Source organism: Anopheles aquasalis, chromosome 2 (assembly GCF_943734665.1).
Source record: "Anopheles aquasalis chromosome 2, idAnoAquaMG_Q_19, whole genome shotgun sequence".
Lineage (NCBI taxonomy): Eukaryota > Metazoa > Arthropoda > Insecta > Diptera > Culicidae > Anopheles > Anopheles aquasalis.
Genome location: NC_064877.1, coordinates 19267501 through 19295000, shown reverse-complemented (window position 1 = coordinate 19295000; position 27500 = coordinate 19267501). Strand labels below are relative to the sequence as shown.

The window sequence follows — 27500 nt, the reverse complement described above, 5'->3', positions numbered from 1 at the left end:
TGGGAGTAATTGAATCCCATGGGTATCATTTGTGATAACAACACGCTCACACACAGATACACTTAGATATCCTCCTGGTAACCCATGCCGAGTGGCTGCATCATCTGGTGATCCAGAATAAATTAGTCCACGGCCCAGTCCAAGCATTAGGTTTCGGTCTCTCAGGAATGACGCTTCGGTTGTCCTCTAGCTTCTAGCTTCCTTCCATTCGGTATCTATTTGCATGCTCGATAGCCATGAGCTGGATTGCACCTCCACGCACCCAGCTTCCTTCCTTGCAGCATCCTTCCCTCTATCGCCCTCTTTCACCTCGTCGGTTTTGCTTGCAATGCTTCCAAATAGAAAAAAAAGTAAAATCCAAAACCCTGAACACAATTTGTTGTTGATTGGCTGGCCACCGGAATGTCTGACGAGAGGAGAAAAGGAACGCGGTCCACAAATTGCATCTTCCCGTCCGCTCTTTATTCCTACTCGCTGTAACAAAGTGCGCCCTCCTCCTCCTTCTGGAGTGATAAACAGAGGAAACCGTTCGAGGCCGTGTTCCGTTTGGCCTGAGTTGTCAGAGTGCATTCCAATTTCCGGTCCAAAAAACCTCGAAGACATCGACATCGGACGTCCTCGGCACCCAATCGACAACAGTCTCATCGCGAGCACCCCGTTCTTGCGTAATCCACCTTCCCTTTTTGCGTGTTCCTGCTGCTGCACCGTAACCTCCGATAACACTCACTTGGTACAACTGTAGCCAACCCCGGTCACGACGACAGCTAATCCAACTAATCCAATGTTTTCTTCTCTTTTCGCTTCCCGCTTTTCCGCAACCGAACCGTCTCCGGGTCTTTTTGCCGATTGTCTATCTGTTTGCTATCAAATTCCAAATTCGTGTATCTGTGTGTGCGTGTCTGTATGTGCCCTTGTACCCGTGCGTAGGTTCACTGGAGGAACAGGAGTTCTTTGGTGAGGTGCTGTTCGGCATCAAACAGGTCATCCAGACGCATATGAAGGAGATCCAGGTGAAGTTTCAGGACGAGTTCTTCAATCTGGAGCTGGAGGTGAAAAAACGGGACGACATCATATCAAAGCTTCAGAACCGTATCCTCGAGCTGGAAGGGGAGCAGCAGGAGCAGCCGCTGGGGGAGTACGGCCGTCTGCAGGTGCAGCTACCACCGGAGCACCGCCAGTCCGGTTCTTCCGGTTCCGGCAGTACCGGTTCGTCCAACGAGCTACCGTTTATGGTGAGTTCAAGGCCATCGCTAGGTGGTTGCCATCAATCTAATCCCCATTGTCCATTGTTCACTACAGCGTGGCGATTCACTGGACACGATTTTCGCCTCTTCACCACACTCTGACTCCGATGCACCACGCCAACCGAAGATACGTAGCCGGAAACCGAGGACTTCACCGCGTCACCGGCAGCTACGCAATCGACCGACCTGGGACGAGTCAACGGATCAGGAGAGCTTTGATCGTAAAGACTCGCCACCTCTAGGGCCAGCAACGTCACGACCAACGAGCGCGACCACAAACAGTGGTCCACCACCTCCCGTACCACCGCGACGCCTTTCCACTACCGCCAGCACCACCGTTACGATGGCAACGCCGACGGCGACGGCTCCGGCGACGACCGATCAACATCGTACCGCTCGAAGTCCGTACCGGGATCTAGTCATCTCGGAGTTAACCGGCAACATAATTTCGGACAGTGTGATCGTCAACATTGACACCACCTCGAGCTCACAGTCCGAGACGGAGCACGACGAGGAACGGACTCCTGGCCAGAACATTGAAGAGGATGAAGAGGAAGAGGACGATGGAGATGAGATGAGGCGCTTGGTGCGGAGAAGCCGCTCCCGTAGCCGAGAGACAGAAGATGGCCGCGATGGTGATGAGGAAGACGAAGACGAAGAAGCGGTGGAAGAGGAGGAGGAGGAAGAACAGCACGAGGACAACGGCGAGGAGCTCGAGGAAGAGGAGCAAGCAGAAGAGGAGGAGGAAGAAGTAGCGGAAGAAGAAGAAGAGGAACAGGAAGAGGAAGAAGAGGAAGAAGAGGAAGAACTGAACCACAACGACTGGGAAGTGCGGATGCTGGCGGCGGAACTGAAGAAGCGCGAAAGCATCAGCACCGATTTCCCGAGTGAGCTGGAACCGAGTGATGCCGGACACGCAGCGTTAAGGCGACGGCACCGGAAACGCAGCGATACGGATACGGATGGGAGTGATGCCGCCAGTGAGGCACGGGATATCTTTGGCCGCCCGAGGGCTTCAAGCCTTGATCAGCACAATCTGCAGCGCCGCGGTAATGGTTCATCATCGACCTCTAGCGCTACTGCTGCTACTGCGAGTGGCCACGGTGGCGCAGCGATGACGAACCGGAGCTCGTTCCGGTCCCGTGGTGGCATCTTCAAGGCGCTCAGCTTCGACCGGGACAAAGATCGTCTCTGAGAATTAAGACTCCACTGCGAGGTGTGCATGTTGACGACGACCACGAGCATCACCAAGGTCGTGGTTATCACGACAACGACCACGAACTCACCGCCCACGGGGCAGTCCAGCCCTTCGGAAGGACGACGCAGCGCAGAGTGAGTTGCGCCAGGATCCCGTTCCATCAAGTGCTTCGAAACACAAACACACCTTAGATCCCGCGATTAGTGAGATGAACAAATTCAATTGGCAATTTTAAGTAGCAATCGTTGAAAGCTGAAAGCATCCGTTACTCATTCCCGTCCACGAAGCGGTCCATGAAGAGGTCCACGAAGAGAGAGCGAGAGCGAGGCACGCCGCGCAGTTTGATGTTTTCGCGTTCTCCATCGGTGTCTCCATCATCCCCATTATGGCTTCAACCCCTTCAACCAGAGCCCTTAGGCCAGTCACAGTATTCATTCATCTAGCCATAAGATCGACCCCAAAGTCCGCGAGTAGTTGGTAACTAGGATTTTAACTATTAAATGGTGCACACCGACGGGTACCACGTGTCCTTTGGTGGTGTTGCGTTTGTGTTTGTCGTTCCGTTCCCCTACACCCTTACTATCGACTAGAGACTCCCGCTCTCAGTTCTTGTTGATTGTTATCGTCTTAAGGGAACCTCGAACCTAGCTATGCATTACAAAGCCGATTGAAGCAATCGAATTCCTCTAGCGGTTGTTCAGGGTAAGCGAAGATTGCGCGGCTACCTATACCTAGCACAAAACATAGAACACAGAACTTGGAAGCTACGGAGGAGGATGTTGTTTTTGTTTTCCGGAATCCATTCGGACGATGCCAGTTCTGTTAAGATTAGAATTGGCACATGAAAGAAAACTCTGGTAGAAGGCTAGCAAGTTAGGGCAGATGTTTTCAACCAATTCAAGCAAACAAGAGCGGAAAGAACGAAAGTAACGAGCAACAACCTATACTGAAACATGCTGATAATGAGTTACTACATTCAATACTAGATGCAAACAATACAAAAAACGATTATTAATGTTGAAATAGAGTTTAGAAACAGTATCCCAAGGCATACAGGCAACAACAACAACAACAAAGAAAATTAAAGGTATCACAAGCAAGGTGTGACGCGATACTAGGTCTACAATACGATTAAATATATTTTTAAAGAAAAAAAAACACAAGCGATAACTGTTACAGGAAGAAACGGGAGGGAAAGAGGGAAACGACACACAGAGAAAAGATAAGATAAGCGAGTGAAGCGAGGGGAAATGATAGAAACCAAAGTTGTAACAAAAGATAGAAGTGTAAGTTGACGCATACGGGACAGGGCGTAACCCGACGTTAAGAAGTAAGCAAAAGTGGAGAAAAAAACCTTAAAACGACCAACCGCAACATAGGAACTAGGCCTCCTTACAGGGAAGGCAGCTGTAGGCATACCACCAAGCCGCGGAAGACGCAATCGTCGGAAACGTCGGCTGGTGGAACAAACAAAACAACCAAGATATATATAAAAACACGTATATAAAAAAGAAGTAAAGTAAAAACGTATAAAGTCCTCAAATTCCCCATCCCATCCACCCCCTCTTTTTTCTAGTGATCCAGTAAGTGACCGCTCCGTTAGAGGGAGAAAAGCGAAAAGCAACTAGCCTAGGAAACGAAAGAGAAGCCGTTGTTTTGGTTGAGGTCACATCATGGTTACGGTTTACTTTACGCTGTCATTTTTATTTTCTGTAACCTACTCAACAACATCACTGCACTGAGCAGGTAACTTGTAGAAGTAGACAGCCAACAAATCGGTAAGGTATCGAAGAACAAAGTGCTAGTGAGCTACCAAGTGAGGGTAAAATGGTAAAGCAAAAGTTAGGAACAACACTTTGCCAATTAGTCAAGCCAAGCGGAATAAAAAGCGCGTAATGAACCTGAACAACAAAAACCTGTCTACTAAGCACTTAATGATGAGTGTATCTAGCGTACCAAATAAAAAAAAACCACCCGCGATATGAATGCGAACGCGCGATCGTATCGTAAGACTAAACACTATACGAGTTCGATCGTAGAGTCAACAAAAGGGAGGGCGCTAGCTAGAGTTCAGAGAGAAGAGTGTAGAGTGCAGCGGAACCGAAGTTTCGATAGCTTTAGTTTAGCTCGTTTAGCAAACAGATGAAGCAACATGTAGGTCGTTACTGTCTTCATTTCTTTCTACTCATTACTCATGTTCTGATCCTTTCTTTGTTTAACCGTTTCTTGATCGTTGTCTTTTGCAATTCTCTACGCCCGATTTCCCGTTGCCATCTGCTGCTAAATGAGTTAATCCTTTTAAGGTGTAAGAAAGACCAGAGACACTTTGTCCTTGCAGGTACTTTTAATACACGACCACACGAAGGTACTGAAAGTACTCAAAAGACGCCGTCAAGATGCGGAAAGTAGATTGCAAACAGTCGCGATCGAGCGTCATAATGGAAGGTAATAAAATCCACGCAGACAATGCGATAGAGAGAACCGAAAAAAGGAGAGGATAGACGATAGATACCCAGAGTAACACCTTTTACACTAGGAACCAGCACACATACCACGTATTATGAATACAACAAGGACGAGGGCGAAAGGCAGATAACTAGCAGCAGCAACAACCAACCAACAAACAACAACATCACAACAATACAAAAGTGAAAACCCCGATCCTTGTGAAGTAATAAAAACACGAAATCTGTTGAAACGAAATCCACCACCGAGTCTCCTGCATTCCCGCACGCTCTGGTGCGCTTCCATTTTCCGTGGAAAATGTGTGGCCCATAGGGAAAATTATCCGAAACCGGGCCCGGCCCCTAACGCGATTTCAATTATCTCGAAAACGAATTAATCATCGCGCGAATGGTCCATTCCACTTCAATGAACACGGAACGACGACGGAACTCATAACCGGTGTGGCACGCATGGTGGATCGGCGTGAATGATAAATGGAATGGGTTCGCAATCGAATCCATACCGTTTGCCAATTGCCACGCGACCACGCGACCTCATTGGGCCACATTATTAGATTCGAAATTGCCAACTAACGCCGGTGCCTCAATGGTACCCCCAAAACGAAGGGACACAATTTAGGAGCATCGCATGCGCTGCACAATTAATTGTTGCAATCAGTGGACGCATCGTTTCGGTGCGAACCGCGATATTCCATTACGCAGCCCACTAGTCCGCCCGTTAGACCACACTCCGGGACACAACACACTGGGACCTGTAGAGCGTAGAGGTGGTAGCGGCAGCGGGGATTTCATGATCATAATCAGCATAAACATTATCATCACCATAAATAGATCGGATGCTCCCGTTGGGCCACCGCGTTTGCTGGTGTTCTGTTCTGTTCTGCAACAGCAACAGGCGAGACGGGGCAGGTGTCCTGGTAAAGGGAAAATGCGGGCAACATGAAGCATCGTCAGCATTCGAACGAACGGACGGACGGACGGGGATGCAGTTATGAATTATTCAACGCACCGTACGCGCGTACTCGACGCCAAGCCCGATACCTAGAGACTTTAATTATGAGCTAGAGCAACGACGACGACGACGACGGCGACGACGGCGACCACGAGGTACATGGTCTGTGTGGACTGGTTCGAGACCTTCCAGGGCAATTGTCTCGTCTCTCGTCTTGCGCGATGGACGCACGCACTACCCACGGGGGGTGGGCACAGCGAGCTTTTGCGCCACAAAAAGAGGTCCAAGCACACACGCGCGCACGGTGCCAGTTGTTCGGTTGGACTCTCCCTCGGAACCGCCCTACGATCTGCGGGAAAAGGTAATAAATTCACTGAACTTTTAATCAATCGAACAAGCGCACCAGGCGAGCGCGATGGGGCTGGCTGGTTGGCCTTACCGAGTGTCGAGCACAGAAGGCACGAAGGGCAGAGAGGGAGAGAAGCACCATACCCGTTCATCACTGATTTGATTAATAATACAGCAACAGGCGCAGAGCTCCACTCCACTCCACTCGATGATTGGCCACGACCACAAGGTTGAAACAAGGGAGCTGGTGGAACAGGCTGAAAGAGGGTGGTCAAGAATGGAAGAAATTGTCACCAACAACCACGGCCACTCGGCAGGATCGCTTGGAAAGGGCCCGTGGTCTTGCGTGCGTGCGGCCGTCCCTGACGCGCGCTGAAGGGTAAACTTGATTAGTCGGATGCGAGAAGTCGCTGCATGTTGCCTGAAGGCGATCAGAAGGAGATCCAGATTCCTGCTAGGACGAGAAGTTTTCCAGTTTTTTTTTTTCTTCACTCCTCTTCCATCGTTCGTCATCCTGTGCGAACTGACGAGCGCAGCAGCAGCAGCATAAAACATAACGCAGTTGACAGAAACAGTGACGGACGGCTTGCTACCGGTGTTCCACGGTCTAGCACCTTGCCTGGCTAGCCGCCCTTTGGCCTATTAGCGCTCGATCTTCCCCTGTGGTACCCTGTGCTGGCTGCTGGCCGTGGATCGATTTAATGATTCCAGGCCTTGATCGGTCCCGGCCAGCCGATCACGGTCGGTGGCGCCGTATGCCGCTGCGCGTTGACATTCATCATCGACTCGACGCCTGGGATGGCTTCGGTACGCACCACAAAGCCATCGGCAAGTTAATTTAATGTATCACCACCGTTTACCACCATCACCACAAGGCGCGCCCTTGTCCTGAATTACCTTGATTTTTAATAACCCCCCATTTTCCCGAGTGCAGTTTCAGGTTGGACGGACGGACGGAGGTGATTTACATTTTTGCACAATTTATGGTGCCTTAAATTACGCTAAAGATTGTTCTTTTGACAGAATGCTGTGTTAATGGTCCATCAATCAGAGGACGTGCTGGGTCGGAAGTTACAGAGCTGCACGCGGATCAGTATGCTCCTTTCCACTGATTTGATGAACCTGGCCAAGGAGTTAGTTAGAAGGAGGAGCGTCGTCAGTATTTTTAAACGGATCTGCAAAATTGCCCTTAGGTGTTAAGGATTGTGATGGAGGATTATGATGGAGCAAGTACCCAAATAAAATCCAGCAAAGTTGTCGAATAACAGTAGGCTTTGCTTTCGAGAATTTAGCTCCACTTGACGTTTGATCGCCGATTGATAATCTGTTCTGTTATTCTGTAAAAATTGAATTCTAAAGTTAATTTACACTAGAATTACCTGCGAACGTCTGTGTAATGTTCAAATCACAATTCAATAGTTTGTAAATAGAATCTTCGATTACATAAAATACATTATTTTGATAAATAAACTAGATGGATAAAGTATTCGCGTCTACGAAAGCAGCATCATCATCACCAACCGATGGCGATGATCGATGGTGGCAAAACACACGTGGAATCCATAATCACTGTAAGGTGCCATATTCGTCCAAAGATTGCAAAACACTCAGCGACAGCGCAGCGTCTCACAGGACAGGACCGGACAGGACACGCACCGGGGGCATCCTCCTTGAACCTCGGCCCGCCTTAATGCGCAACTAGCCCCGGACCGCTATGCTATCATTATGGCTCATTATTAAATTCACCGACAACGAAATGCCAGTGTAGTCAGGAGGTTCACGTCCGCAATCCGCCATCTCGTCGACGTGTGAACGGGTTTGCTCGTTTACGGATCCCGTCGGAGCGTCCGCTCCCGCTACTCCCCTTGGCGTGCGCGTTTGTTCCTCATCTTCGTCTTCTCGTTGACCCGTTTTATGTTTCTCTTTGTTCATAAAAGCTTTTAAGTTCTCTGAAGGTATATCTACCATTGTGAACAAATTTGGATAATAATTTAATAGAAAAGGATAAAGATAAATGGATGAGGACGCGCAAGTGACCTTTCTTTGATTTATTAATAATAAAGCGGAAATAATGGCCAACGGAAATGGCCGATGCACCGATCCGATGCGTGTATCATAATCCGACGTGCGATGAACCATGTTGCTGTTTGTCCTTAAGCTGGCGCTGAAAACAGGCCAAACAGGAAATCGCTGGCTCGCTCGCTCGTTTGCTGGAACATTAAGCTACCTAGCGGGCCAACGTAATGCCACAAATTCAATTGCTCCAGAACGGTGCACGGTCAAAGTGCTGCCCGTGGTCTGTGCGCCGGGGGAACGAACCGTGAGCTCGTACATCGTGAAACAAACGATCGGTCATCAGTTCTGCGTGGTGCTGCTCTCATGTTCTAGTGCCCATACACTAGCAGCGGTCTGCATCGCTACGGGCCGGAATGCAAACACTTGTTAAGTGTAATTAAAATTAAATTACAGAAAATTTCTCTCGCTCGCTCATTCGCTGGCTCGTTCGTAACACCGATTTTTGCCAGCGAAAATGAATTATGATTTTTATTTAATGAACGCTGGCTGCCAGCGAAGCGAACGGTGCTCGGTCAGAACGGGAAGGAACGACACCCGGTGCCCCGGGTGGCCACCCCGATGGGGGCCAGGGGGCTCTCGTGCAAAACGAGGAAAAACTATTAACCAGCTCTCTTCACATGACAATTGGCATGTCAGTCGTCCACGTCGCCGACATCGTCGACATCGTCTTCAGGTTGGCAGTCGAGGTCGAACGAACGGACCGCAGTGGAGTGAGGGGACCTAGACGATCAGACTAGCTCAGCTCCGCTCGCCCCGGGTTCGTACTGACAAGATGCCGTTTGACACCGCGGCCATCACTCGCGCGATAACGAGCTTCAAGCTGCGGCCACTCGCGTCTGGTTCTGGGTTCTGGGAGGATGTGGCTGGGCGTGCATGGACACGCATTAGCGCGAATGGGATGTAGCTGCATCCCGCGCAACGACGATCAGGGGCAACGGGACCCGTCAGCATGCTGCTGCTGCCGCTGCTGCTGCTGCTGACGGATCGTTTGACTTGACCGGAGAATTATTTACACTCACTTATTTATGGCCAGCGGCCAGTGGCCACCCCCGGGTGGCATGGCATGAGCTGGGGTTTTGCGAGTTCAAAACGATTTCATCTGCGGCGGATGTGAACCGAGCAGCCGAGTGCGATTATGTCGCAGTTTCAGTCTTTGCTTGTCTTATCGTTTCTAGGAACAACGAAAAAATAGTGATTTGTTGATAAACTTTTGTAAAATTGAACACTAAAGAATGAACTTTAAAAGATGAGAAACGAGGTTTGATTTATTCATCATGAGTTTATTCAATATTGATATTTGGTGAAAAAAAGATTAAGTAACTAAAAATTTGTATGCATAGCAATAGATTTGTAAATGAGATAGTGTGGAAAAAAACTAAATTAAACAAGCAATAAATTTAATGTTTCAGATATAATTAGTATTATTATTAAGAAATACACAAGAGAGCAAGAAATCCGATAACTATCTCAACGATTAGTAAATCTTAAATTAATACTTGAGACATGCACGAAAGAAAATCAGTAAATAAACAAATAAACAAACAAAGTAACGAGTTAGAAAGGTAAAGTAATCCTAAAAATATGATGAGAACCTCCTTTTATCGCTCAAATGCAATCGCAACTCGTCGCTACTTAATAAAGATGACACAAACGCTCAATCGCAGCAACACAAGTTAACGGAGTCCTGACAAGAGAAAATGTCACAACTTCCCCCTCCTGCCACCCGTTCACGCGATGGAAAAACCAGTTCCTTGTTTATCTATTTGCTACAAACATACACGTTATCGCTCTCTCTCATCAACGCATCGCGAAACAAATCCCTTGTTTGGGAGTGGCCGCGCAACCGGCAGTCGCCTTTTGCATGTCACTTGCCGCCGATAACATCTTCAGCATGCGGATGATGGCTAGCCGCCCCGGCAGTGGCAGCAGCCAACTGATCGCCATTTATCGCCAGCATAAATCGATACCATCCGGTCCGGAGTGGTCCGTTTAGCGAAATAGGGAGGCTGTCGCGGTGACATTGATGGCGACATTCTCCGGCGGCCTCGGCGGTCTGGTTATGCGATGCAATGCGCTACATCGACTGACTGGTGGTAATCGACACATCGCCGAGCCTGAAAGGGATGGTTCGCGCAATTTGGTCACTCCAGTAACCGGACGCGCGCGCGTCCCTGGAACGGAATGCAATGCCGTCAGAACTCCTGGGACTTCTGGCAGGAGTTCAACAGCCGGACAGGGAGAAACGAGGACGCAGAGGTTGTCCTCGGTGCGGTGCGTTCGATCAAGCATCCACCGATCCGATACCGATCGCGAATCGACAGGAGACGATGATTTATAAGGAATAATTTTAATTAATCACCATTTCAGGCTTCCGATCCCGGGTCGCGCGTCGCTCACTCTCAGTTCCCATCTAGCGTGGCCACCGCAGGCGACTTCTGAGAAGTTGGCCTCGAGCCAACCATTGGTGACGCGAGGACGTGCCTTACGTGAAATCGGTCTCGGCGCAAGGTTGTTCGCTCCTTCTGCCCAGAACCATATCGGGATCGGGATGTTGGGTCGCCGGGGAAAACGCACAAGAAAGAAAGAATCCTCGGCGACGCTCGGCCCTTCTTGGCCACCCGATTTGCGCCCGATACCATAAATAATACATGTCTTTCCCTTCGACAGAAATTGCGCCGTTTGCGTCGCATACCATACCAGGTCCAGCCAGGGGTTCCGATCAATCGAAGCGGTTCGCAGACGATCGCTCAGTACCTGGGGCTTGCGACGCGCGACGGTGGGACAACATTCTAAGATCTCGAACACAGAGTCGAACGTCAAGATTCGTGGACGTGCCGCAATGTTGTTCCGCTCGTCGTCGTCGGCCGCGCAATAGACTTGTTCGAGCTCCTCCAAGACTTCCTCTTCACATGGCAGCATGGTATTCCATGATGCACATGATGGCCGATGCCACACACGGGGACGCTGAGCAAAACCAGTTCCGACCTTGAATACCAAACGCTCCGTTGACCATTTTCGATTAATGGCAGAATTGCGCCAATAAAAGGTGAGTCCATCTTCTACTTGCCCGCAACGCGTACGCGATCGTAAATAGCGATGACGGTCGATCGTGCCTATGCTAAGGCTAGGGCTCTGCTGGCCACTCTGCTGGCGCAACATATTATGCAAATGTGGAACGCATTAAAGAACCGTCGATGCGTTGCACTCGATCGCAACTAGCCAGTCGACCGGACTGGAAGGTGGAAGACAACAAGTTATTCACAGGAAAATTCGCTCTTTGAGCAGTTCCACTGCATTATTGATTGAACCGGAAACGAAACGGTACAAGCTTCGATCGCTCTAACAGACAGACGAAGAACTACCGCTAGAAGTCCTCTAGCCTAAAGCATCCTACTGCCCAAGCAGATTAATGAAGGCTAATAACATGGTCCGAAGACACTGTTCGGAGTTTGAAGTCCAGAACGCCAACGCAGCAGCCACTCGTAGGTGTGCAGCCAACGCAATGTTAGAAATGGCGAGCTCACCCCCCCTCCCTCCCCCTTTCTAGTCCACCAACCGGCATTAGAAAGGAAAGAATCCCTCGATCGCGATCGCGCGCGCCATCAACAAACAAACGCTGGGAACGCTCACCTCTCGCAGCTGTAATGGCACCGAGAAGGGATGCAAACAACCGTTGCAGGCGCACGTTTGCGTGTATGTGATCCGCTTAGTCCGTGGTGGACTTGGTGCCAAGTACCGTTCAGCAATTCGCTCGATCGCTCGATCAAAATTCTCGCGCTGCACTGCCACCAGGGAAGCAGCTACTGCTCTGTGGAAACGTAATTAGCACCGCAGACAGTAGCATCGTGATCTCCGCGTGTCAACCATCCCCGGTTGGGGGGCTTTAGCTCGTACTCACTGGCAACAAATTCAGATCATCGTAGGTTTGATGAGCCTCAGCGGTGAGCTCCATCAAATCACAGCTTAACCCACATGCCACCATCGATAAAGCGCAGAATATTGTGCTGCTTAGAAGACGGCAAGCGGTCGCTGATCATCACACATTTATGATTCCGGTTTGGTGGGATTTTTGCGACTGTAATGGCGGCCCAATTCCGGTCCACGGCGATCCGCAGCTGGATCGTTCACCGCGACATCGATCGACCGCTTAGGGGTAACTGGCGCAGGCGTCATCGTCGTCTCTTTCTCACTGCGATGCCGCTGCGCTATGCCAAACATGCGCAACGGTAATGTCAATAACTGTACCTCACTCTACGGGCAATGGCGTGGCGGCCGAAGACGTGAATGGCGAGATGAAGTTCATTACCACCGGGCCGAGGGATCGAGGGGACCACGGAGTATGTGCTGCGTGTCTAATGCGGTGATTGCGGTGCTGTTGTGGAGTCGGTGAGTGTTGTGCACCTCAGAGAACTGCACCTCACGCCTCATGGGAATCCATTTCTTCTGGCGCATAGTACCCGTTCGATGGCCTCGATGCCATGCCCGGGTTAGCTGTTTTGTTGCACGACGCCGGACGCCAGAGACTGGGAATTGCTTACTTAAGAGCAAGGAGCACATCACATGTTGTGTCGTTCGGGAGTTTCTTCAATTAAAACTCACATTTCGAGAAGCGAGAAGCGAAGCCCTGAAGGAAGCCCCGGAAAATGGATGCGTTGCCTACGTGCAGCGGCTTCATTCGTTGTTTCGGCTTGTTCCATGTGTTTTCCGTCCGTTCTAAGGTCTGTCCGTGTTGGAGGGTCTGCATCAGCGGGTGAGCGAGTGCACTTACGCACCCCAATCGCAAATTAAAATCCCTCCAAACACACGCCTCCGTTCGTGACATTCGCAACCCGCTGTTCCTCCTACTCCCGAGAGTGGCCATTTTTAAATCAACGCACGACCTGCGACCACTTCCCTTCGCTCTCTTTCGATCTCTGTGTGCATGTTTGTTGCATTATGCCATTGCCATTGGCTTATTTGCCTTTGCCTTTGGCTCTGCCGATGCTATCGGGCCAGAAAAACAACAACAACGACAAAAAAAAACAAAACAAAAAAGCCGCCTCCGTACTCTTCCGAGAGAGGCCCCCAATGTTTAGCGACGGAACAACCCCGAGGGCGACCATGTATCGCCCATCGTTTGTCATTAATTCTTAATTCCTTCTTATTTCCCTTCCTTTACCTTTGGGCGTCCCCAGGGCAGGCACATTTTGGGGACACTCTTCTTCGTCGTCCCCCTTTTTTTCTTTTTGTGTTCCATGTTGAAGGGCAACGCGTAATGGTGGTGCTGCAAGTGCATCCCTCGTCACATTGGCACTTATGCGCCCATAATACTCACATGCACGCGCGCGCGCTCGCACTTCATCCCACATGTTAGCAATTTTTGCCAACCAGAACTCAAGAAGAGTTAGAGGAGTTCACCGGAATGACATCATATGACACGCAGGTTCGCGCGAGTAGAAGCTGTGAATGCGCGACGCTGCTCTTAAGCTTGATTGCCGCGCAGCACTTCAGTGCACAGGATGCATCACAGGATAATCATGCTCATGCTTGTGCCGGGTGCGGAGGCGCATTGATTGTGTCGCATCCCCGGAGGGCGAAACCATCGCAACGCAAGGAAGCACTTGAGTGGAATTAAAAAATGATGCTTTCCGCTCCCAGCAACCCCAAGATTGCCTTTTGTGATTTCCATTTCTATACAATCGTAGCGAAGCGAGGTTCCAGCGAGTGATGTAGCAGGTTGATTTGTTTAAAGCCAGCATAGGTTCAATACTGCACCAAGCTTTGTATCTTAGTAGGCACGGCTTGAAGTAAGAAATTTCCTCTTCGGGAGTGGGTTTTTTGGGGAACGATCTTTTAAGCATTAAAACTGTTAACCAGTAGACCATTGGCTCCCCGCCGGGGGGGTGGCCAGCGTGACGATTCACTCATTCATCTCGGCATTGCGCCATCCAATAATTCGCTGCGTCCGACTGCGTAATGGAGTCAGCGCCAGCGCCAAACCGGAAGATGATTTAAAAGATCCGCTTGATCCACGCGTTGGACCCTCCAGCGATCCGCTTGTCTCGGGTGCCCCTTAAAGCCGCCGCGTCACTTGATTGAAAAGTGGATAGCACGCTCGAGACTTTATTTTAATTTCATTTTATCGCTCACTTCTCCGTGAATTTGTGCGTCTGCGGTAGGGATGAGAACAGAGAGAAAGAGAGGCCACAGGTTTTGCGCCACAGACTGCCCAGCCCTGAGTGGTTCGAGCATGCCCCGAAATGTCGCGTACCGTCGCGGGCCACGATGGCAAGGACGTAGCAGAGCAGAGCAGCAAGAGCGAGAAATAATAAAACAAAAATGGCCAGCCCCACAGCAGTCAGCCAGCCAGACACAAAGCGGCAGCCGCCGGTCTGATCGTCCGGACGGCGAACGTCCGGAGTGTGGGGTCCCGTCAGCTCTCCTTCCTCCCTTTTCGTAGGTCGATGATTGGCTCAACGTCTTGAGGGGGGGAGCATGCTGTTGGGCGCGGTGTGGTCCTTGAGATGGTGGTGGAGTTTTGAGGGCAGGATACGCCATCGCTCATGTGTAAGCACGTCTCTTAGTGGTTGCTTGTGTGTGCGGACATGCGGTCCGATCCTCTCCAAACTCCCATCTCCCTGGCTCCCTGGAAAGTGGCACCACACTTGCACGGCGGATCACAATGATCGGCAATCTGACGATCGACGCCGGAAGTTTTGCAAGACAAGGATGTGGCACCAGCAGTATTTGTACTCACACTGTCATCGATGCCAGTTTTGTTCCGTTTTTGTTTCGCAATTCCAAGCGCCGGGACACCATGTTCGGCTTCGTTTAACGCTCAAAGGTTCCGGCCTCCTCACATGCAAGGGCAGGTCCCATGCTAAAAAATTGCAAAAATTAAAAATGTGATACAAGGGCTGCACTTCTTGGGTACTAATAATGGCCACCTCACCCGACGCATACACCAGTGCAAAATCAGCCCGCACAAGAATCCAGACAGCGCCAACACACAAGTGTATTAAAGAGACGATAACTGCAGGGCAGGAGAACCCAGAGGATGGTGGTGCCGAGAGGGTGCATCGAGACGAGTGCGAAAGAGAAGCAAACAGGGAAAGGGTTACATCGCGCCGTCATCGTGCCGAATGGAGCAACATGGAAAGAAATGCAATGAAACGAGAAGAAAAAAGAAGGCAAAAGAAAGAAAGAACCCGAACCCGCACCGAAGAGCCTTTTTGGAGAGTGGAGCGAGACGAGAAGCAAACACAACAGCAACAACAACTACAACAAAAAAGCCGGCAAAAAACCAGACGAAACACATGGGAGAGAGAGGAAAGAACGACTGCAACAGATGGAACCGCGAACCCCCCCTGGCAACAACACAACGAACAACGAGAATGAACGAGAAAGATGGAAAGAGAAAGAGGAAAAAGATCTGGTGAACTGGTTAAGTGTGCAAACGAACGAGAAAGAGTGGAAGTGGCCGAGAGAAAAAGCAAACGCGAAAGAGAACAAACGAAACACCACACAGACACACGCGTACACACGGGCGGACGAACGCATTAACGACGGGAATATGCCGGGAATCGAGTGGAGCGAAGCAGACGAAACCCCTTTTTCTACGTACGTGCGACCTCCAGCAGCACCAGCAGCGGCAGCAGCAGCAGGACTCGCACGACCCGAATGACGAACCGCCGGATGAAAAGGGGGCCACGAACGGGCTGGGCAGCCCCGTTCGGAACCGGGAATCGGTTGGGCGATCCATTGCATAAGAGATTTTTCAATTTTTACGATCAGTCTCGTGGTGGATCTTCTAGGATGAGGTTGGAAAAAGCCTCACGAAGTCTCCGAAGTCTGTACCACGACGAAGATTGGCCAGTACCACTCGCCGGGGGCCATCGTTGCTCCTTCCCGTGTAGGGTTCTGTGTGACTCCGGACAGAATCCTGAGGGAAGTTAGAAAAAAATCCGGCAAAAAAGTCGTAAAGTCGTAGTTCGATCTAGAAGGCGCCTTCGGTGATTTCAATGCGGTTAGAGAGGTTTAGCGTATCCCAGAAGGCAGTGAATTAGGTTTTTGGTGACAATGTTTGAGGTTAGGGAGAGATCTTGCGTGATTGCCTTGATTCTGCGGATCCGAGTAGCCGACTTCGATCGAGTGGTCTGTGGCTATCTCTTAGTGAACTTGAACTTGAACGCTCCGAAGGAAGTGATCCTGTTGGTTACGGTGGCTCCTGAGGAGGGAACTTCTTCGTAGCCATCGGTCAAGGAGCAGCTGCAGCAGAGCTAAAAGCTGTGCCAGAAGTGATCCGAGTTTTTGAGTAAAAACTGCAGCGAAGTTTATCCGGTAAGTATGGATATACAATATAGTCTTGTGCTGGGGAATTATTAGAGTGTGAAAACTGTATAACTGAATGCTGTAGAACAACTTAAACTTAAAGGCAAAGAACTATGTTCTTGAAAGTTGGGTTAATTTGTCCTCACAAAGTTGACTAGTTGCTCTATAAGCTTTTTTTGTCGCAGAGAATCTGCATAGTTTCTTGAAATGAACTACAAAAGTTAACCGTTTTTGCATTTTTGCAATATCGGCCCATCGGTCTAGTGCTCCAAAAACATAATCAAGCGCCCTACACATTACCTGCAACCTTTCTGCGGGTTAATCTGCGGAAAGTATCACGATTGGCGTCCGCTGTGCGTCCCTGGAAGCCCCTCATTTGCCCAATACGCGCAAACGCTGTCAACTCCGGCGTACATGCAGCTAAGCCTGGGCGTGATGGAATAATGGAAACCGAGAACAACGAGAGGAGAGCGAAAAAAAAACCCTTTTCCACCCCTCCACCGGGCGTTGGTGTCCCCGACGCGGTGTATCGGGGTTCACTTTCGTTTTCCATGCGCCGGGTGTGTTCTGCCAAATTAGCACAAAACACTCCACCGAGTACGGGAGTCGGTTGGATTCGGGGTTTTTTTTCATTCCCTGTTTTTTTTGTTGTTGCTATTATTCCCATTCATTCCACCATATCCGCCACATGCGCAAGTGTGTGCAAATACGTGCGAAAAGAGGGAGAATTCGTTAGTGCAAAGGCCATGGTGCGCGACCACCATAGTCCCCGGGGGGTAGATCGAGGTGCGCCCGCCCTGGGGAATGCAACTGCAATTCAAGAATATTTAGCAAAAGTGCACTCCAAGCCCTGGCATGGACTGCAAGGGCAAAGGCGTGGAGGACAAGACGTGCTAGTGGGGTATGTTGGAAGGAAGAACCTTCTTTCCTTTTTTTTTTTTGTTTCAAGATGCACCCCGACACGCCAATCATCGTGTGCACTAACTACTGCATCCCTCGCCATGCACTGCATCCGGCGTGTTGTGTTTGTGGCTGCTGCGTATGCGAACTGCATCGGCAACGCGAGGGACAACGTAAATTGGGTTCGGTTTTTGGGGCGGCCAACTCGAAGAAGAGGCACGCCTCTGTCGGTCCATGGTGCGGCTGGTGCTGAAGGGAGGAACCGCGGACGTGCCGCGCCGCTCGCCCGCCGTAAAAAAGGTAAAACAAAAATCGCAAATTCGCACACATACACGGTGATGAGGAGGAGAACGCACTCGACGCAGCATAACGCGAGAAGCAGCATAAAAGAGAGAACGCCCGGAACCTCTTCAGCCCGCGGAACCCCCGCTCCGCCGAACTCCGAAACATAATGTGTAAAAAAAGGAGAAGAACACGTCCTCCCTCCAACATCACTTCGATCTCCTGGATGCGTTATTCACATTCTTTTAGGGGAGGAAGCGGAGGGCACCGGAGCCCTTTTATGGAATCGTCAACGCGGCAGACGCTTCCCTTGGCAGAATTTAAAACAAAAAGCGTAATTCGCCAAACGGCAAGAAGATGAGAGACGCGGAAAGGAGGACCAGACCCCGGGTCGGGGAGGATAGCATGAAAGTGAAAAGAAGCCCCCGTACTCCCCTGGGCCACACACCCCCAAAAAAAAACACGCGACGCGCCACGCCGTCGTCATCGTCGTCGTCGTCGTCGTGTGACAAACATGCTCCCGCGGTAGACGCGTTATGTATATGCTCGCTTATGCTCGAGAGGAGCGTGGAGAAAAAAGGGAAGCAAACGATGAGCGCAGCAGCAGCAGCGTCTGGTGCCAGAGGGAGAGTGGTGCAGAACTCTCGACAATCATCATTATCCGCCCAAAAAGACGAAGAAGAAAAAAATTACGAAAAACGAAGCCAAGCGCAGCATCAATGATTCCAGGCGCTGCTATGCTCCGATCAAAGGAGCGGGCGCACAGCCCGGCATACAGGAAGCGGTGACCGTGACACTGGTGCGGTTGACTTCGCTGCTTATGTCAAGAGCGTAGCATCGCAGCAAGCACTGGATCGTGATTGATGCTGCGCACCATCTGCAATTCGCACGGAATGAAAAATATTCTGTGCTTTGTTCTGTTTCGTTTAGGATATAAAAGCACATAAAAGTACATTTTATGCTTCACATCATTACGTTGCAGTACGCCGGGTGACTCACACGAACTCATCAACTCATTGACGATCGATATCCTGTTCGAGTTTCGGTTCCTTGTGTTCCATTCTCCCCCGCCCCGGAGGTCCGATCGTATCGAATGTCTCGCTGGCTCCGGCTCTGATCCGGCTCTGGCATTTAATTTGCCAAAAAAAAAGCAACGAGAGACGGGGCACCGGACAGCAAAACACGGAACACGGTAATTTGAACCGACGTGCAGACGACGAGGGACCGACGACAAGGTTCGCTGGTGCGCAAACCGGCGACCGACGACTGCAGTTATGCTAAAGAAGGGTTTTTTGGGGCGCGAATGTGCCGCTCGTGTTGCCCTGCTGTGACTGTACCTCCACCAACGACAGGATGCACGGAGCAGCAAAGCAAATCCAGCAAACTATCCGGACAGCAACCGAAGCAGCGCACGACGAGGCCACAGCACTGGGCCGGGGCACCAGTGGCGTGTGACAACATGTGACACAATGGCCCACTGTACTGTGTCTGCGTGTGTATGCGTCCCGTATTCCTTTTATGCTCGATTTTCGGTTTTTTTTTTCTGCACAAAGGGGCCCGGGGGGGGGCCTCGGTTCCTCGACTTTTTCCCCCACCCGACCGACCATTTCGACCGTCCGATTCGCTTCGCATGGCCGTTCGCATTGGTATGTATGCTGGCTGCCGGCTGCTTGTTCGGTTGGTTGGTGGCTGGTGCAGCTTGATCGTACGGAGAGCAGGCGCGCGACTTATGCTGCCAGCCGCATGCAGCATGTACGCGATGCAATCGCCATGCCGCGATGCCAACGCAAGCTGCTGCCTGGTGCTGGAACCATGAAGGGCTTCTTCTTGGTCGTTACTTCCTTCCTTCCGTCCTCGCCGCGCATTAATGCATATGCGCCTCGCTCACTCGCTCGCACGCACGCAGAAAGCATGAATGGTGGTGGTCCACCCATCGATCCATGGGTGGTGCAGCGGAGGTAGAGGGGTTTAGCAACATATCGTGCCAGCAGGCAGCGTATGTGTGGTGTGTGTGCGTGAGCATAATTTTCATGGTCAAAGCAATTTAAGAGCAGGAAAGTGGGCAGGGTGGACGCTAACACGATCATGATCACGCTCGCACGATGCTGCTCCATGCATACAGGGCGCACGAGAGCTAAACAGCTTGCCAGCTAGGACGGTTAGTGGGTTTTATTGATCTTTGGTTACATTCTTTGCACGGAAGAAGCCCAAGAACGTCCTCTTCTCTCTACACTTTTCCCTCGAGACTAAACATCGTAAAGCATTATCGAGTTTAATGGCCCTGACTTTGAAGTCTGGCTGCGCATGTTCCCTTTTACGGCCACGGCGCGCCAGTGAATGGCGTCCGGAATCACTTCATCATCCGATAAGACCCATCATCCCACAAGCAGACAAACTGCAGCACAAACAGACAAATTGGCACCTTTATGACACTGCGTTCCGCGTTTGGCCAGACCCGCCGATCCAACCTTCACCAATCGCCACATGGATTGCCCGGCACGGCCCCCAAGTCAGTCATTAATCCTTCATCATGCTTCCGTCCCGGGGGGGAAGGGTGGTCAATTATGAATAATCGCATCGTCGCGTCGCGGCCATAATCGTGTGTTCGTACGCACGGTGTGTATCTGTCTTCGAACCCTTCGAAGGTCCTCGTTAAGTAGAAAGATAAATAAATGCCGGAACGTTCACGCTGGATGTCGTGCATGTTTCGGCCGACCACGACGACAGACGCTGCACTCTCGAGACAAAGCTGCTAAGTGACCAACATCATCATCATCCGCAGGTTCCTATACACTCTCTCTTGCTCTCTCTCTCTCTCTGTTTGATTTCTTGTTCATATTTACACACAATTCTATCGAGTGTTGAATGTGCCACGGCAGGGCGATCCGTGTCTCGGCCTCATCGTCGTGATCGTCAACCGGTTAAGTCCGCTTTCTTCGTCTCTTGTGCCTTTTGTTTGCACGCGCTCTCTGCACGGAATGCACCAGCACCAGCAGTATCACGGATCACGCCATTGCACCCTAACCTCAAATAAATTATTGAACTGAGTGCAGTCTGCAAACGCACATCGCACTCGCACCGCGCAACTCGATTCCCTTAGCGGAGAAGAGATGGCCATGACATTGTATGATAATGCGCAGATCCCGACTGCATGCTGTGTGATGCAAGAAACAATAGTTTAATTGGCAGTAAAACGCGTCCCCGTTGGCCCGTGGGATGGAAACTGGCAGAACGGGTCCTGGTGAGCCCCCGACGACGCTCGGAACTGGATGAAATCAAATCCCGTCCACGTTGTAGCCGTCGTCCGTAGGTTGCACCACCAGTGCATGTCTTCCGTCTAGACGCGTTGGGCAGTGGGTTTGAATTGGTCGATCGAGCGCAGGTAGGCGCACAGGCGCTTGATCCTCGATTCTCTCTGAATAAAAAAACAAAAAAGACACAAATTTCGGGAGTCTGACCATTGCGATTCGTGCCCTCGGGTCCCATCAATCTTCAACAAAAACGACAAGCCTGCAAAAAGGGATCACTTAACACACACGCGCACACGTACGCACGGCGGTGATCGACACAAGTGGATTAGATTATGATGGACGGATACCGGGATCGTTCGTCCGTTTGATCGTGCAGCTTCCAGGAAGAGGGAACCCTCCAACGGGCGTTCTCACGAGGATTTTGGTGGGTTTTTTTTGTCTTTTTTCGGGCCGTTCGACATGGCGCGGTATCCAACTGCAGCAGCACATCATTAGCTCAGCTGCTGTAGAGGAAGGAAGATGCAAAACTGCATCCCTGCAACGACCGCGATGCGATGCTCCGGACACTGGTCTGGTCTGGTCTGGTCTGGAACCGGTTCACACGGGGTTCGTTGTCTGTCTGGGGCCCATCTTTCGTGGGGCCTTCTGCAGACGCACCGTTAAAAGCCTTCTTCCCCCCAACCTCCTTCCTTCCGGGCGTGAAAGGGGTTTCGTGCCGCTCCATTTCGTCTTTTGATAAGTTGAACAGCGGTGCAGTTGCCATTAACGAGCTTCGGTTGGGGAATTCTGATTTCTGGCAGCTTCTCCCGAGCAGCCCGATTCTGTTACTGAAATCCCACGAACATGGGCTCTTTAGAACGTTTTTCTTTTTTTTTTTCAGGCAAGTTGGTGGATATTCCTTACACTCGATCGCTCTTCGCTTTGCGGCTCCGCCACTCAGCAGCTCTTCTTGCGCGCGCTGCAACTGCAACAGTACACCAGCGACGATGTGCTCCAAACTGCACTGCGTTGGTAGCGAAAGAGACGCTGCAGATGCTCCACTGCCACTTGGCACTGCCTACGGTCCCCAAGACAGACAGTCAGACAGACAGAGATCGAGCGAAAGCTGAAAAGAGGCCAAGAGCAAACGAAGACCACGATGGCAACGACAGCATTCAGCTTCAGCTCGTAATTATAGGGAGTCAAGGTCACTTTATTGTCTCGCCTGCGCCCATTCGCATCCATTCGCAGAATCCGGGGCGAATCCAGAGGCGCGTTGGCGCTTCCGCCATTTTCCTTTGATTCCGTTCCGTTCCGTTTCATTTCCTCCCCCTTTTTCGTCGTTCCGGGGCGCTGTGTCTCGTGGGTTGTGTCTGCTGTTGGTGCCCACTGTCTGGAAGCCCTTTTTTTGCGCCCGATCCCTCGCCTTTCGGTGGGAAGACGGCCGTTGGCTGGTTGTGTTGTTTGCTTTTCGCGCCAATTCCCTTCTCTCAGCTCCACGTCTCGCTGCACTGGAGTGGCACAGGAGCTGAGCGGAGGTGGGGTCTCAGACTCAGATTTATGCTCTTTATGTAAACAATGAAACGATACATCATAAGCTAGATGACCGGAAGTGGAACCGGAAATACACGTGGTTGATATAGAGAAGCAGAGCCCTGAGACGCATTCTTTTTGGGAGGCCTTTAGATCCTGTGTAAGATGCACCTTTTGATACCGTATTAGTGCCACGCCATTGAGCTGCATCCGAGATTTCTTCGCTTTCCTTCGCTGCTCTTCTCGTTTCACTTTCTCGAAGCTCGAAGCGAACCCAAGCCAAGGTGCTGGCCAGCGCCAAGCCGCCCAAGGTCTTGCTCAACGAAGCGAACGAACCAACATCGTGGCTTCGTCTGGGGCTTGTTCTTGGAAAACGAACCGAGAGAAGCAGCATCGCCCACAGGGCCCAGCTCCTCCAGCGTCTTTTCTTTTGAAGGTTTCTTCGTGCTGGAGTCCCAGCGTTCCCTGGAGAAGCAGGAGAAGGAGAGACCTTCATGGTCCAGGGAGCGCCAGCGAAATTACGGGCGCAGCAGCAACAGCAGCAGCAGGAGAGGGCCCTTGCAGACACCTCGCCGCATCGCTGCATCCGTTGCGAACGATGTCCGCCCATGGGCGAAGGGCGTAAATCATGCACACCAGCACAGATACGACGATCACGATCAGACGCTGCTAGGCGGACTAGTCTTCGTCGTCGTCGTCGTCGTCGCCGCGTTGTTTGTCGATCAGATTGTCGATGGTCAGTAGATCAAGCGATGCTTGCAAGTAGCGGCAACGAGGCGTTTTTTTGTAGTCGCAACAGGTACCTACACACGCTCTTGCCTCTACCATGATCTTGAGAACACACTGCAAGAGACGTAAGCTTTATGCAGGTGATCTTTTGCTTGCTGTCAGCCAGAAGGCTACTAATGGAGACGCCTGGTGTTCAGAAGAAAAAACACAATTTTTCCCCAATTAAATGCTACAACTGCTTCGAAAAAATGCTGTACTCTTGAAAGACATTGCTATTCTACACTCCCTTCTCGCACTGCCTTAAAATACACTCACGAATCAGCGCGCGAAAGACACATACAACCTGACACACGCCGACACCGTATTCCGAGTATTAATTACAAAAATGGCGAATTTCTAAAAATGGGTTCCCCACCATTCCTACCGAGTGTTTCTCGAGTTTCTTTTTTCTTGCTCAAAAGAATGTGTATGCTTTTGAAGAGGTTGCCGGTAGAAGAGGGCCTTGTTTTTTTTTCAAGAAGGATAGGGTGGTTTGGAGTAAAAAGAAGATGAGCGTAACGACGAGGCAGGCAGGGCCCACGATGCAATGCTCATCATCATTCTCTCGAGGGCGACACTAGACAGTGCATAATTTGAACGAAAGTGAAATCACAAGTGTTCGCTGGTGTGTATGCGTTCGCCATGGTCCTTGTGGTAAAAAGGTTCCACTTTTCGGTCTGCAGAACTGAGAACTGAATTAAAGGGGGGGGAATTCATAATGGAACATTCCACGGAGGTTCCCTGAATGATGCAATTTTTCATCGTGCATTTTTTGAAGGGTGTAAGATGTGCTGCAGAATAGGAGCTTCTGTAATAGAGAACCACGAATCACGATCCAAATGATATAGCGTTTTATTTTTGTTCATTTCGGATCATGCTAACCATGTTTTATATGAAGAGATATTCATTTCCAAACAATATAAAGCAAAAAAAGATATATTTAACAGCAAATACGTTTTACAAAGTGAAAAAAAAACAGGTTTCTCATCCCAACGGACGTAAAATTTAATGAAATCTTCCCGATCGTGAGAATGAGAAGCATATGAGAACGGTTAAGTGCCCCCTCCGGTAGATTGCATCCATCCCAATCGAGACGTGGTACACGATCCAACATCCCTCAGGGCCCCCTTTCCTTTGCACCAACAACCTGACTGTGGGCTTCTTCGTGCACTCTTTGTACGATCGACCTGTTGCTCCTCATGATCGATCCATCCGATCGGTCCGATTATGCGGTCGATACCCGCATATTTGCAACAAAGTTGCAGTCCCTGTTGCTGGCGTGGTGGTCACAATGGCCACAGCACGGCGGCTCATAAGAGACATTCCACTAATCGCAGTACAAGGCGGTAGAGGACGAGAGGGTTGCTTCCAGCGATCGATCATACACACAATTTTGATCGTTACACCCTAGCACCAGGGGCCGGGGAAGGGAAGATTGGAAGGTTGCAAAATTATGGGGCAATAAATAAATGTGGCTCTGTGGCCACGAGTGAGAGGTTCGCCAGAAGAAGCACCAACTTCGCACCAACGACGCACCAACTGAATGCGACACGCGTGAGGTGAGAGAAGAGAGGTGCGTTGAAGCGATAACAGCTCGAAGTACGTTCGCGGAGTGCTGAAGAAAGAATAAGAACATCTTTTCGCGTCATTATGTCCCGTGCGCTGGCTCGCTGCTGTCCTTTCTCTTTCGAAAGAAATATTTTAAATTATTCTCGTTTTCGCTCGATAGAAGCACGTGCACGTCTGCATGTGCTGGGCAGGGCGCTCGATGCATGCATTTACTTTTTGGAATGTCACCTTTTTGTTAAACGTTTTCCTGGAATGTCTTGTCTGGCACCAGACTCTCTATCACGCTCCGCACATCTCCTTCTCCATTCTTCCTTTTGTCTCTCTCTCTCTCTTCCACAGAAACAAACGCCGGATGTGCGGCTTCATGGCAGCTCACAGGTCACGCCATCATGGGAACGGAAGTGTCACACGACGCAACGTCGGTCGGCACAAAATCCTTTTCTGCTTTCGTTTTACCAAACTTTCGGTTTTCGGATTTCAAAAACACCTCAGACACCGCTATCGAGATTGCGAAATGGTGCTGGTGGAGGTGGTGATGTTATTGGCCACATCGTCTGTTCCCGCAAACCGATCACGTACCATCGCTATAACATGTCATCAGCAAGCAGGTCAGCAGCACCCAGCGGCGACGCCACAGAGAAGAAGGGAACAACCGGAGCCGGCACCAAAGTGTCAGCAATGAATTCATCAAACATTGTGCTCGGTGACACGACGATTGCAGGAGAGCGCTGCACTTCTTCTGGTTGCATCCTGTCGGCCCCACCCCCCCTTGATGACATGGTGTCTTCTCCATGTCCGGTCCCCGGTACTGAGTGTCTAGTGATCCGCGAAACCAAAACTCGAATGGAGCGAAAGCGAACGAACGTTTCGGAGCCTGGTAACTCCACCACCGTTGGCGAGATTTGACTGCCAATGGGAGCTGGAGTTTCCGCGTGCCGAACGATGAAGCGACGATTGCACCGTGCGCGTCCAGTGGTTAGTGATCGGTCCTGGTCGGTCCTGTCGATCGAAAAAAAAGTGTTGAAATGTGCCCGCTACAGTGACGAAGGAGTAATAATCAACCTCCTGGACCTGTCCGTAAAGGGGGGGTAAGTAATTGCACGCGTTCATTAGCACACTCGCATACTCTGTGCGATCCCGGGAGATCGGGAAGGGACCCAGCAATTAGGGGGTGCTCCTCCTCCTGTTGTGCTGAAGGGCAACAAGCTGGACGTTGAACACGGCCGCGACAGATCGCCAAGATGAAGAAGGAGCGCGAAGTTCGAACCAGCAGCTACAGAAAAGGGGAAAAGAACAAGGGCAAAAGGGCACACCGTTTCCCAATAACTCCTCTCTCCCTCCTTACCTCCCTCCCCCGGTGCACTCCTGAAAGGCCCTTGGTCAGGCTTTCATTTTGCCATTGTCTTTCGCGGCATCGGCTGGATTCGCGCAAAGAAAAAACTCGACGCAAAACCGGTTCCCTGCCAGCATTACATCGACGGGAAACGACGACGACGACGAAGGACACGCTGCTGCTGGTCTGGACCTAAGACCTTCAATCCTTCGCGCCCTTTCAGACGCTGCTGGACACCGCCACAGCCTCTACCGTCTCTACCTCGATCGCTGTTGCTCGATCGGTTTCAGCCGCTCTCGAACAGCTCCGGCCCATTTGTAGACATCCTTCTTTCTTCCATCTCCACAGCACCACAAGGACGCTCTCTGCCGAATCCCGTCCCCGTCCCGAGTCCACACTCCAAACATGGACTCCAGGTTGGGCCGAAAAATGGAAAGAAACGAAAAAAAAATGGAGCACAATCCGTCTTGTGGCCGCTTTGTGGCCCAAAACACTAGTGGTGGTTAGTGGTGGTCGGCGGATGGTGCAATCCGTGGCATGATTATGTTTTATGCTGGCTCCCCTGCCCCACGCCTGACCGCGCAGTCCTGCGGTCCACCATCGAACGGTTCGCGCAAACATTCTTTCCCAAAAAAGGGGCATTAAGGGCAAACGGACGAATGGCCGTTGGTTGGCCAGGTTTTCTTTCCACGATTCTTGTTCTTAGTTCGCTCGCCCGTTCGTCCGTTCGATTCTTGTTAGACCAGGACGGCACAGAATAATGTCCGAAACCGAATTGCCTACAGAAGAAAGGAAGTTCGTTAGGGCCAGTTCCTTGAAGATCACCTTCGAGCATCTTAAACACGACGCCTTTGGGTTTTTGGCGTCCGGCAGACACGCCGCCACGGTTCTCTTCTGTCGCCTACATCGTTTGGTCAGTTATTGGTTTGGTACAGGCCGGGCTCGGGGCCAGGCTTTTGTGTGTAGCGTGGAATGCAAGCGGCGTTATAGCGTTCTGATGGTGAACATCGTCCTGCAGGAGCAGAAGCAGCGTCTGACTGCGTTCACACGAATTAACATAGTTATGTAAATTGAACGGTGTGTGCTCACGGTTTGATGCTCTTCTAACTTTGCTCCTTTACACGCACCATGGTCCTACACACTCGCACCAAGAAGGGCCACAACACCTGCGGGGATGTTGCAATCAAAGAGCAGGGAACTGAGCGAAAGGATGAACCATAAACGATGTCTCGGCGGCGCGATGGGAATGTTTTCAGCTAATAATATGGTCCAAAAAAGGGGGATAATTTTTT

The 27500-nt window shown here is 50.8% G+C and overlaps 1 protein-coding gene across 5 annotated transcripts in view; it reads left to right on the top strand.

Annotated features, from left to right (window-relative positions):
- The window catches only part of LOC126570157 (uncharacterized), a 95985-nt gene extending 90889 nt beyond the window's left edge, over positions 1-5096 (top strand). For all 5 annotated transcript variants that reach the window (XM_050227702.1, XM_050227705.1, XM_050227703.1 and 2 more), the window contains 2 exons: positions 928-1232; positions 1300-5096. In XM_050227702.1, the coding sequence (XP_050083659.1) occupies positions 928-1232; positions 1300-2439 (1445 nt within the window). In that variant the 3' untranslated portion in view covers positions 2440-5096. The remainder of the gene's footprint in view (positions 1-927; positions 1233-1299) is intronic.
- The last annotated feature ends 22404 nt before the right edge of the window (positions 5097-27500 follow it).